The 12,707-nt window shown below is 56.0% G+C and overlaps 1 protein-coding gene across 2 annotated transcripts; it reads left to right on the top strand.

Annotated features, from left to right (window-relative positions):
• The first annotated feature begins 3,839 nt into the window (after window positions 1-3,839).
• ZDHHC23 (zDHHC palmitoyltransferase 23) lies at window positions 3,840-12,152 on the top strand. 2 transcript variants are annotated; one of them, XM_082247119.1, is made up of 5 exons: window positions 3,840-3,893; window positions 6,688-6,947; window positions 7,106-7,753; window positions 8,953-9,120; window positions 11,862-12,152. In XM_082247119.1, exons 2-5 carry the CDS (start codon window positions 6,793-6,795, stop codon window positions 12,127-12,129), a joined length of 1,239 nt encoding a protein of 412 aa, XP_082103245.1. In that variant the 5' UTR covers window positions 3,840-3,893; window positions 6,688-6,792; the 3' UTR covers window positions 12,130-12,152. The 2 variants fall into 2 exon arrangements, with proteins under 2 accessions (XP_082103245.1, XP_082103246.1); XM_082247120.1 differs by having other exon boundaries at window positions 3,857-3,942.
• The last annotated feature ends 555 nt before the right edge of the window (window positions 12,153-12,707 follow it).

Consider the following 12,707-nt stretch of genomic DNA (forward strand, 5'->3'; position numbering starts at 1 on the left):
ATGAGGAGGGAAGGGGGAGAGATGAGGAGGGAAAGGGGAGAGATGAGGAGGGAAAGGGGAGAGATAAGGGGGGAGAGATGAGGAGGGAAAGGGGAGAGATAAGGGGGGAGAGATGAGGGGGAAGGGGGAGAGATAAGGGGGGAGAGATGAGGGGGGAAGGGGGAGAGATGAGGAGGGAAGGGGGAGAGATTAGGAGGGAAGGGGGAGAGTTGAGGAGGGAAGGGGGAGAATGAGGGGGGAAGGGGGAGAAATGAGGAGGGAAGGAGGAGAGATGAGGGGGGAAGGAGGAGAGATGAGGAGGGAAGGGGGAGAGATGAAGGGGGAGAGATGAGGAGGGAAGGAGGAGAGATGAGGGGGGAAGGGGGAGAGATGAGGGAGGAAGGGGGAGAGATGAGGAGGGAAGGGGGAGAGATGAGGAGGGAAAGGGGAGAGATAAGGGGGGAGAGATGAGGGGGAAGGGGGAGAGATAAGGGGGGAGAGATGAGGGGGAAGGGGGAGAGATGAGGAGGGAAGGGGGATAGATAAGGGGGGAGAGATGAGGGGGAAGGGGGAGATATGAGGAGGGAAGGGGAGAGTTAGGAGGGAAGGGGGAGAGTTGAGGAGGGAAGGGGGAGAAATGAGGGGGGAAGGGGGAGAGATGAGGAGGGAAGGGGAGAGATGAAGGGGGAGAGATGAGGAGGGAAGGGGGGAGAGATGAAGAGGGAGAGATGAGGAGGGAAGGAGGAGAGATGAAGAGGGAGAGATGAGGAGGGAAGGAGGAGAGATGAGGAGGGAAGGGGAGAGATGAAGGGGGAGAGATGAGGAGGGAAGGGGGAGAGATGAAGAGGGAGAGATGAGTGGGGGAAGGGGGAGAGATGAGGGAGGAAGGGGGAGAGATGAGGAGGGAAGGGGGAGAGAGTGTGGGTGAGGAGGGAGGGGGATTAGGAGGGAGAGAGGAGGGAGAGATGATGAGGAGGGAGGAGGGAGAGATGATGAGGAGGGTGGGATGAGTGAGGAGGGAGAGATGAAGGGGGAGAGATGAAGGGGGAGAGATGAGGAGGGAAGGGGGAGAGATGAGGGGGGAAGGGGGAGAAGTGAGGAAGGAGGAGGGGAGAGAGATGAGGGGGGAAGGGGAGAGATAAGGGTTGGAGAGATGAGGGGGGAAGGGGGAGAGATGAAGGAAGAGATGGGGGGGAAGGGGTAGAGATGAGGAGGGAAAGGGGAGAGATGAGGAGGGAAGGGGGAGATGAGGGGGGAGGGGGAAAGATGAGGGGGGAAGGGGGAGAGAGGAGGAGGGAAGGGGGAGAGAGGAGGAGGGAAGGGGGAGAGATGAGGAGGGAAGGGGGGAGAGATGAGGGGGGAGAAATGAGGGGGAAGGGGGAGAGATGAGGGGGGAGGGGGAGAGATGAGGAGGGAAGGGGGAGAGATAAGGGGGGAGAGATGAGGGGAAGGGGGAGAGATGAGGAGGGAATGGGGAGAGATGAGGGGGAGAGATTAGGAGGGAAGGGGGAGAGATGAGGGGGAAGGGGGAGAGATGAGGAGGGAAGGGGGAGAGATGAGGGGGGAGGGGGAAGATGAGGGGGGAAGGGGGAGAGAGGAGGAGGGAAGGGGGAGAGAGGAGGAGGGAAGGGGGAGAGATGAGGAGGGAAGGGGGGAGAGATGAGGGGGGAGAAATGAGGGGGAGAGAGATGAGGGGGGAGGGGGAGAGATGAGGAGGGAAGGGGGAGGAGATAAGGGGGGAGAGATGAGGGGGAAGGGGGAGAGATGAGGAGGGAAAGGGGAGAGATGAGGGGGAGAGATAAGGAGGGAAGGGGGGAGAGATGAGGGGGGAAGGGGGAGAGATGAGGAGGGAAGGGGAGAGAGATGAGGGGGAAGGGGGAGAGATGAGGAGGAAAGGGGGAGAGATGAGGGGGAAGGGGGAGAGATTAGGAGGGAAGGGGAGAGATGAGGGGGAAGGGGGAGAGATGAGGAGGGAAGGGGGAGAGATAAGGGGGGAGAGATGAGGGGGAAGGGAAGAGATGAGGAGGGAAGGGGGAGAAATGAGGGGGGAAGGGGGAGAGATGAGGAGGGAAAGGGGAGAGATGAGGGGGGAAGGAGGAGAGATGAGGAGGGAAGGGGGAGAGAGAGATGAGTGAGGAGGGAGGGGGGATTAGGAGGGAGAGAGGAGGGAGAGATGATGAGGAGGGAGGGGGGGTAAGGAGGGAGAGCTGAGTGAGGAGGCAGGAGGGAGAGATGATGAGGAGGGAGGGATGAGTGAGGAGGGAGAGATGGAAGGGGGATAGATGAAGGGGAGAGATGAGGAGGGAAGGGGGAGAGATGAGGGAGGAAGGGGGAGAGATGAGGAGGGAAGGGGGAGAGAGATGAGTGAGGAGGGAGAGGGGATTAGGAGGGAGAGAGGAGGGAGGAGATGATGAGGAGGAGGGAGGGGGGTGAGGAGGGAGAGATGAGTGAGGAGGGAGAGATTGATGAGGAGGGAGGGATGAGTGAGGAGGGAGAGATGAGTGAGGAGGGAGAGATGAGTGAGGAGGGAAGGGGGGATTAGGAGGGAGAGAGGAGGGAGAGATGATGAGGAGGGAGGGGGGGGAGGGGAGGAGGGAGGGAGGGTGAGGAGGGAGAGATGAGTGAGGAGGGAGAGATGATGAGGAGGGAGGGGGGTGGTGAGGAGGGAGAGCTGAGTGAGGAGGCAGGAGGGAGAGATGATGAGGAGGGAGGGATGAGTGAGGAGGGAGAGATGAAGGGGGAGAGATGAGGGAGGAAGGGGGAGAGATGAGGAGGGAAGGGGGAGAGAGATGAGTGAGGAGGGAGGGGGATTAGGAGGGAGAGAGGAGGGAGGAGATGATGAGGAGGGAGGGGGGGTGAGGAGGGAGAGATGAGTGAGGAGGGAGAGATGATGAGGAGGGAAGGATGAGTGAGGAGGGAGAGATGAGGGAGGGGGGATTAGGAGGGAGAGAGGAGGGAGGAGATGATGAGGAGGGAGGGGGGGTGAGGAGAGAGAGATGAGTGAGGAGGGAGAGATGATGAGGAGGGGAGATGAGTGAGGAGGGAGAGATGATGAGGAGGGAGGGATGAGTGAGGAGGGAGAGATGAGTGAGGAGGGATTAGAAGGGAGAGAGGAGGGAGGAGATGATGAGGAGGGAGGGGGGGTGAGGAGGGAGAGATGAGTGAGGAGGGAGAGATGATGAGGACGGAGAGATGAGTGAGGAGGGAGGGGGGATTAGGAGGGAGAGAGGAGGGAGAGATGATGAGGAGGGGGGGTGAGGAGGAGGGAGGGGTGTGAGGAGGGAGAGATGAGTGAGGAGGGAGGAGGGAGAGATGATGAGGAGGGAGGGGGGTGAGGAGGGAGAGATGAGTGAGGAGGGAGGGGAGGAGAGATGAGTGAGGAGGGGGGGAGATGAGTGAGGAGGGGGGGTGAGTAAGGAGGGAGGGGGGGGGGAGATGAGTGAGGAGGGGAGGAGAGATGAGTGAGGAGGGGGGGGGGAGATGAGTGAGGAGGGAGGGGGGAGAGATGAGTGAGGAGGGGGGGGGGAGATGAGTGAGGGGAGGAGAGATGAATGAGGAGGGAGGGGGGGAGATGAGTGAGGAGGGGGGGAGATGAGTGAGGAGGGACAGGTGTAAACTCTGTATATAAGAATAATGTAATTCTCTTGCTCTCCCCCGCTGGGGATTTCCTCCACAGATGAAAGAAATGGGAAATATTTTGGTTGTCAGACGTACAATATAATAATGATAATGATACATGAAGGCAATGAATGTCGGTGACTCCGCCTCCTGTCCATCAGCCAATAAGAGGTTATCAGCTCTCTATGGAAGGCGGTGGAAGGTTAGTAGTGGTGGGTGACGTAGGTGGGCGGGGTAGAGAGAAACGCCCAGCCTCGCCTGTCACACGGAGGAAGAGAGCGGAGATCACCGGGAAGGTAACCGGGAGTGGGGGGAGGGGTGAGGACGATCGTTCCCCCGGAGGAGGTGATGGCGGATCGGAGTGTGCGGGGGTCCCAGATACCGACTTACAGCACAGCTGGATATATAGGGGGTCAGGGGGGTGTATATAGAGGAACACATAGATAGTTGGGGGGTAACATGGGGTCAGGAGGGGGATGGGGGGTTATATAGGGTGGTCGGGTTAGGAGAGGAGTATATGGAGTTGGTGTCAACAGGGGGATAAGGGGTATATTGGGTGTGTGGGGTCAGGAGGGGTAAATGGGTAACATAGGCTCAGATGAAGGATATATATATATATATATGTGTGTGTGTACTCAGGGGTCAGGCAGGGGGATATATTGGGGACACAGGTTCAGGGGAGAGGTTTATAGGAGTACATGGGGCTATGTAGGGGTACATAGGGTCAGGAGGGGCTATATAGGGGTACACGGGGTCAGAGGGTATATAGAGTAAACGGATACAGGAGAGGGCTATATGGGTGACATAGGGTCAGAAGGAGAATATATATATATATATAGGGTACTCGGGGTCAGGATGATGGTATGTAGGGGGCTTAGGGACAGTAGAGGGATATATAGGGGACATGGGGTCAGTAAGGGTTATTTATGGTCATGGGGTTTGGAGGGGATATATTGGGGACACAGGGTCAGGAGAAGGGTTTATAGGGTACATGGGCTCAGGAGAGGGGTACACAGGGGTCAGGAGGGAGATATTTATGGGAAGCAGGGACAGTAGGGGGGTATATCTGGGATTCAGCGTCAGAAAGGGGGTATATATGGTCATGGGGTTAGGAGGGGTATATAGGGTACACTGGGTCAGAAGAGAAGTATATTGGATACGTAGGGTCAGGAGGGGGTATATAGGGTACACTGGGGTCAGAAGAGAAGTATTTTGGATATGTGGGGTCAGGAAGGGTATATAGGGGTACACAGGGAATGGGAGTACCAGGTCACCTAAAAACCATTGGAGGATGGAGGGTGTAATTGGGTGATGGAGGGATCAGTTGGGAGATGTGTAATGATTGGGTGTCAGAGGTGGACAGAAGTAATACACAGTAATGGAGTAACATATACATGGGGGTACAGGTGTGGATGGAGGTAGGTGGGAGTACCCTGATATTTGGGGGAATGGGAAGAAGTCAGGGACAGGGATGGAGGAGAAGTCCAATACGGTGATTGGGGGGGGGGGGGCGTGAGTCAGGAAAAGCAATGGGGGAGAGATTAGATACGGGGATGGAGGAGAAGCCAGGGACAGGGATGGGGGGGAGATCAGATAGGGGGGGGGGGGAAGAAGTCAATAAAAGCGATGGAGGAGAGGTCAGATACGGAGATGGGGGAGAAATCAGGGACAGGGATGGAGGAGAGGTCGGATACAGGGATGGGGGGAGAAGTCGGGGATGAGGAGAGGTCAGATATGGGGAGGAGGAGAGGTCAGATACTGGGTTGGGGGAGAAGTCAGGGATGGAGGAGAAGTCGGGGATGGAGCAGAGGTCAGATACGGGATGGGGGGAGAGGTCGGATACAGGGATGGGGGAGAGGTCAGATACAGGGATGGGGGAGAGGTCAGATACGGGATGGGGGGAGAGGTCGGATACAGGGATGGGGGAGAGGTCAGATACAGGGATGGGGGAGAGGTCAGATACGGGGATGGGGGAGAGGTCAGATACGGGGATGAGGGGAGAGGTCAGATACAGGGATGGGGGAGAAGTCAGATACGGGGATGGGGGGGAGAGGTCAGATACGGGGATGAGGGGAGAGGTCAGATACGGGGATGAGGGGAGAGGTCAGATACAGGGATGGGGGAGAGGTCAGATACAGGGATGGGGGAGAGGTCAGATACAGGGATGGGGGAGAGGTCAGATACGGGGATGAGGGGAGAGGTCAGATACAGGGATGGGGGAGAAGTCAGATACGGGGATGGGGGAGAGGTCGGATACAGGGATGGGGGAGAGGTCAGATACAGGGATGGGGGAGAGGTCAGATACGGGGATGGGGGAGAGGTCAGATACGGGGATGGGGGAGAGGTCAGATACGGGGATGAGGGGAGAGGTCAGATACGGGGATGAGGGGAGAGGTCAGATACGGGGATGAGGGGAGAGGTCAGATACAGGGATGGAGTAGAGGTCAGATACGGGGATGGGGGAGAAGTCGGGGATGAGGAGAGGTCAGATACGGGGATGGGGGGGAGAGGTCAGATACGGGGATGGGGGGGAGAGGTCAGATACGGGGATGGGGGGAGAGGTCAGATACGGGGATGGGGGGGAGAGGTCAGATACGGGGATGGGGGAGAAGTCGGGGATGGGGGGAGAGGTCAGATACGGGGATGGGGGGGAGAGGTCAGATACGGGGATGGGGGGAGAGGTCAGATACGGGGATGGGGGGAGAGGTCAGATACGGGGATGGGGGGAGAGGTCGGATACAGGGATGGGGGAGAGGTCAGATACGGGGATGGGGGAGAAGTCGGGGATGAGGAGAGGTCAGATACGGGGATGGGGGGAGAGGTCGGATACAGGGATGGGGGAGAGGTCAGATACGGGGATGGGGGAGAAGTCGGGGATGAGGAGAGGTCAGATACGGGGATGGGGGGAGAGGTCGGATACAGGGATGGGGGAGAGGTCAGATACGGGGATGGGGGAGAAGTCGGGGATGAGGAGAGGTCAGATACGGGGATGGGGGAGAAGTCAGGGAGGGAGGTAGCCAGATGTCCTTAATATAGAGGATGGAAGTTGGTTTTGATATATTTATTGATTTAAGGTTGTCATCTCCGCAGTTCTCCTCCGCTGGACCTCTTCCTCCTTGCCATGTGCACATCCACTGCCGGCCGCACTTTGCTGGGATTTGGTCACTCTGGGCCTCTATAGCAGAGGGGGACACGATGAATGGGGTGAAGAAGAAGAAGAAGACCCCCAGCTCTGGCGGTGACGTCGATGATGTCTTGTGCTGCTGTGAATACATAAACCAGAAGGGAGAGAGGAGCCACCTGGCTGCCTGCCTATGTGACTGCGAGGACCTGGACGAAGCCTGTGACAGGTGAGGGAGCCGGCCCATTCGCAGCCAAGATTGTAACACGTATGGTCAGTTTATTGTACAATCAGATTGTAATGTGTATGGTCCGTCAGATTGTACTGTCTGTGGCCATCTTTGCATTTTTCGGAAATTGATATTAGCAATTTTGTCCTCTTCCACAGATGGATCACCTGCAAGTCTCTGAAGCCGGAGGTGTTGGTGCGGGTCATGGAGACCGCATCGGACCGATTCCGCATCCCCTGGATCCAAGGCGCCAAGAAAGTGGATATTAGCATCCTCCCGCCGCTGGTCCTGCTGCCTGTGTCTCTCTACGTGGCAGCCTTCCATGTTCTCCTAGGTGTGGTGGTCCTCAGCTCCCTGCCAGTCCTGGTGATCTGGTATTACCAGCTGACGCACCGGCGGAAGGGGAAGACTCTGTTATTTCTCAGTCTGGTGCTCTTCTCTTTGGGATATATGTACTATACCTTTGTGCAGGAGGTCTTCCTGAAAGGTCACATCGGCTGGGGTCACCTTTCTGCCATCACTGGCGGCTTGCTGATGACTCTCCTTTTTCTGGCCAAAGCCAAGCAGGATCCCGGCTACCTTAACAAAAGCACAACCAGGGCCAAGGATGATCTTAATGGTGGCTCACAGGCAGGGGAGGGTCTGGAATCCCCGCAAAATGGGTGTTCTGAAAACCACCTGGAGAAGGATTTCCTCATCGCAAACAAGAACTGGTGTAAAGTGTGTCAGGTGGTGAGACCGGCACGAAGCGGGCACTGCAGAATCTGCGGGAGATGTGTCATGCGCCTCGACCATCACTGTGTGTGGTAGGTGAATAGTGTGGCAGGGTGAGGGGGGCTGGGACTGGGACTGAAAAATGGGGGAATTCTGGACTGCATTGGGACTGTCATGAGGGAAATGGGCCATAGGGACTGGCAGGAGGGAGATGCTTGGCCATTGGGACTGACAGGAGGGAGATGTTGGGCTATTAGAACTGGCGGGAGGGAGATGCTTGGCCATTGGGACTGACAGGAGGGAGATGTTGGGCTATTAGAACTGGCGGGAGGGAGATGCTGGGCCATTGGGACTGTCAGCAAAGCAGGGAGATGCTGGGCCATTGGCACTGACGGGAGGGAGATGCTGGGCCATTGGCACTGACGGGAGGGAGATGCTGGGCCATTGGCACTGACGGGAGGGAGATGCTGGGCCATTGGCACTGACGGGAGGGAGATGCTGGGCCATTGGGACTGGCTGCAGAGCAGGAATATGCTGGGCCATTGGAACTGGGGGGAGGGGGATGCTTGGCCATTGGGACTGGCAGCAGGGAAGGGAGATGCTGGGCCATTGGGACTGACGGGAGGGAGATGCCGGGCCATTGGGACTGACGGGAGGGAGATGCCGGGCCATTGGGACTGACGAGAGGAAGATGTCGGGCCATTGGGACTGACGAGAGGAAGATGTCGGGCCATTGGGACTGACGGGAGGGAGATGCTGGGCCATTGGGACTGACGGGAGGGAGATGCTGGGCCATTGGGACTGACGGGAGGGAGATGCCGGGCCATTGGGACTGACGGGAGGGAGATGCCGGGCCATTGGGACTGACGGGAGGGAGATGCCGGGCCATTGGGACTGACGGGAGGGAGATGCCGGGCCATTGGGAGTGGCAGCAGGGCAGGGAGATGCCGGGCCATTGGGAGTGGCAGCAGGGAAGGGAGATGGTGGGCCATTGGGACTGGCAGCAGGGCAGGAAGATGCCGGGCCATTGGGACTGGCAGCAGTGCAGGAAGATGCTGGGCCATTGGGACTGGCGGGAGGGGGTTGCTGGGCCATTGGGACTGGCAGCAGAGCAGGAAGATGTTGGGCCGTTGGGACTGGTGGGACTAGAAGGAGGGTGCTGAGACTGTTAGAAATGCTATTTATGAGGCCTTTCAGGCAGGGGGTAGGATGGTGATCTGTTTGGCAACAATCTAGGGAAGATTTACTTGGATGGCAATGGCTGAGTTTTTGTCATTTTTGTGATTTGTAGGATAAATAATTGTATCGGTTCCAGAAACCACAAGTTCTTCATCCTGCTGCTTCTGTTGTTCATGTTCACCTCTGTATACGGGATCACCATCACCCTGGGAGCTCTGTGCCGGGGCCAGTACATCGTCAGTGCCTTATTCTACTGCCCCGGAGCCTACGCCAACTACAGGTACTGAGCGCCCCCACATGTCCCCCTGTGTGTCCCACGCTGTGATCTGGGTGGTTTATTTGTGTCATAAGATATAAGGTAGAAAAAGTATATGAAGAAACCAAAGATAGAAAGAAAGAAAGAAGGAAAGAAAGAAAAGAAACCCAACGCTTTGAAATGTCCATAAGCTCAAAGCCCTACCAGGAGCCTAAGGGGTCAACACAGTTGGTGTCAGCAACTTCTCTTAATACAGGATTGGGATATCCTCCTCAATGAAACCATGTAAAAGTACAAAAAAGAGAGAGACAAAGGTGCCATAAACTAAGTGCAGTACATTTATTGAGAATAAAATTAGAAAACAAGTACGCACTCATAGTGATGGACACCAAGTCAGCAGATGGCAACCTGTCTACAGCCAGGCCGAGTATATCCTGCAAGCAGCCTCTTGTCCTGGATCAGTAACCAGCTGGACATTGTACAGACTCCCCCAGGGAGGAAGCAGAGTAGGCGGAGGGTGTGATGACATCACAGTGGGGGATCACTGTGATGTCATCACACCCTCGGCCTACTCGGCTTCCTCCCTGGGGTAGTTTGTACAATGTCCAGCTGGTTACTGATCCAGGACAAGAGGCTGATTGCAAACTTGGCCACTGTTGTACTGTGCTGTAACGGCAAGCAAACACTTGGCTCGTGGTTGCAGTGCGGTATCTTAAAACAAAAGATGAAAAAATAAAAAGATATTCAGGAGGTGGTGGTATCCCACCGCCGCCAAGGTGAAAGAGCCGTACGTGGAAGATCTGCCAGAGGGAAGCCATGATGAATTTTGCATCAGAATTCCATATACAGGAACATCAGAACAGCAGTTTCAGATGCCCCCCCCCCCCCACACTATTTCTCAATTCCTCAGGTGTACAAAGTAACAAATCTCAGGGAAAAGGAAACCCATCTCCTCATTACTAAGCACCCTACAAACATTGTTACAATAAAATGTCCTATCTGACTGATGCATATACACATAATGTAGATTATAAATAAATAAAAAAAGTTTCGAATTCCACAATAAAACATTATATATTGGTGTTCTAGATGGGGCTGGGAGTTACTGTTGGAGGATGATGGTTCTGGAGGGGGTTTGGGGACTCTGCAGGCGATTTGGTGACCATGTAGGGGAGCTGGTGGCTGTTGTGGGGTTGGGATCTCTGTAAAGGGCTGTGGGTCTCTCCAGTAGGCTGGTGGCTTTCCAGGGACACTGTGGTAGACGGGGGGTACTGTGGGACACAATTGAGGCACTATGGGGTGGGGGCTGTAGGCTCTGCAGGGGGCTAAGGTGCACTGTTAGAGGTCTTTTAGGAGGGTGGGGGTTGAGGGCCCTCAGGAGGCTGGGGGCACTGTGCGGGTTGAGGGCTCCCATTATGTTGGGGGGGGGGTGATGTGGGGGTTGAGGGCTCTAATGATGTTGGGGAGCACTGTGAGGGTTGAGGGCTCTCAGGAGGTTGGGGGCACTGTGAGGGCTCTCATGATGTTGGAGGCACTGTGAGGGTTGAGGGCTCTCAGGAGGTTGGGGGCACTGTGCGGGTTGAGGGCTCCCATGATGTTGGGGGGGGGGGGATTTGGGGGTTGAGGGCTCTCATGATGTTGAGGGGCACTGTGGGGGTTGAGGGCTCTCATGATTGGGGACACTGTGGGAGTTGAGGGCTCTCAGGACGTTGGGGACACTGGGGTTGGGGGCACTGTGCGGGTTGAGGACTCTCAGGAGGTTGGGGGCACTGTGCGGGTTGAGGACTCTCAGGAGGTTGGGAGCACTGTGAGGGTTGAGGACTCTCAGGAGGTCGGGGGCACTGTGATGGTTGAGGGCTCTCATGATGTTGGGAGGCACTGTTAGGGTTGAGGGCTCTCAGGAGGTTGGGGGCACTGTGAGGGTTGAGGACTCTCAGGAGGTCGGGGGCACTGTGATGGTTGTGGGCTCTCATGATGTTGGGAGGCACTGTTAGGGTTGAGGGCTCTCAGGAGGTCGGGGGCACTGTGAGGGTTGAGGGCTCTCATGATGTTGGGAGGCACTGTTAGGGTTGAGGGCTCTCAGGAGGTTGGGGGCACTGTTAGGGTTGAGGGCTCTCATGATGTTGGGAGGCACTGTTAGGGTTGAGGGCTCTCAGGAGGTTGGGGGCACTGTTAGGGTTGAGGGCTCTCATGATGTTGGGGGGCACTGTGAGGGTTGAGGGCTCTCATGATGTTGGGAAGCACTGTGGAAGGTTAAAGGCTCCTAGGAGGTTGGGGGGGGGGGGGCACTGTGGATGGTTGAAGGCTCTCAGGAGGTCGGGGGCACGGTGGAGGGTTGAAGGCTTTCAGGAAGTTGGGGGGGCACTGTAGAGGGTTGAAAGCTCTCAGGAGGTTGGGGGGCACTGAGGGTTGAGGGCTCCCAGGATATTGGGAGCACTGTTTAGGGCTCTTGGGAGAATAAGGACACTGTGAGGGCTGTCAGGGGGCCTGGGGATACTGTGGGGGGTTGAGGGGCACAGTGGGCCACTATGGAATTTTGGGTGCCACTATGAGAGCCTTGAAGCACTATGGGAGTTTAGGGGATCTACACCTAAATGGAGGCCTGGAAGGAGGGAGGCCATGGCCTGTCATTGGGATATTGCAGAGCAGATTATAAACTTGTTGCATGTTCTGTTGTGTATGCGGTGGGGGCGCAGTCACAGAAATGTCGATAGATAGTTCTGTGTTGTAAATATCTGCTGCTAACCATTCTCCTTCTCTCCCAGCACATCGTTTGCCTTCACCTGCGTCTGGTACTGTGCGATTGTCACCGGAGGGGTGGCCTACCTCCTCCTTGTCCAACTCCTCAACATCAGCTACAACGTGACGGAGCGCGAGGCCCGCATGGCCCTGCGGGAGAAGACCGGCCACTGTTACCTGGGTGGTCTGGTGGTGGACCCGGGGACCTTCAACCATGGACTGTACCAGAACTGGCTGCACTTCCTATCCCTGGACAGTGGGAGCGCCAGGAACGACCTCTCTGACATTGTGTGATCCTGCCACATCCATCGCCCTGTGCCTTATTCCCTCCGCAGGATCTCCAGGTACACCGGGCAACAATTGCACCTTGCCTCCTGGGAGGAAAATTTTGAAGTTAAATTAATTTTATAATTTCTTTTTTTTTTTTTTTGTACAAATCTCATAGATGACTGAAACGCAGGGACCTTCCCTTTTAGACAGATTACCTGTCATGCCTTGACAATGGAGGCAGCCGTCTTGTTGGTGTTACCATTACTCAGCCTATTAATTGTCTAGTAGTTGGTGACATCACTCGGGCACAAAGCACTTTTTTTTTTTTTTAGATACCGAAAAGTCCTAAGGTGTCCCTGTAGACTAAAACCTTAACCCCGTCCTCCTGACCCGGTCTGAACAAGGAAAGAAAATACAACCCAACTTCACATGGAGATAAAAGTGATAGATGGATGTCATAGGCCATCATCGTTTGTGATGGCACCAAGTGCCGCGTTCATCTATCTGGTGCTTTCCAATGTGTGTTAACTGGGGAGTTAAAGAAAAAACATACAGAAGCGTTTTTTTTTTTTTTCGGGTACAGACCACAAAATGGCTGCACC

This window comes from Pelophylax lessonae (genome assembly GCF_965119305.1).
Source record: "Pelophylax lessonae genome assembly, chromosome: 2".
Taxonomy (NCBI): domain Eukaryota; kingdom Metazoa; phylum Chordata; class Amphibia; order Anura; family Ranidae; genus Pelophylax; species Pelophylax lessonae.

Coding starts and splice junctions, on each gene's coding strand:
- ZDHHC23 (XM_082247119.1), top strand. CDS start 6,793: ATGAATGGGGTGAAGAAGAAGAAGAAGACCCCCAGCTCTGGCGGTGAC. Junction 6,948..7,105: donor CTGGACGAAGCCTGTGACAG/GTGAGGGAGCCG, acceptor CCTCTTCCACAG/ATGGATCACCTGCAAGTCTC. Junction 7,754..8,952: donor CTCGACCATCACTGTGTGTG/GTAGGTGAATAG, acceptor TGTGATTTGTAG/GATAAATAATTGTATCGGTT.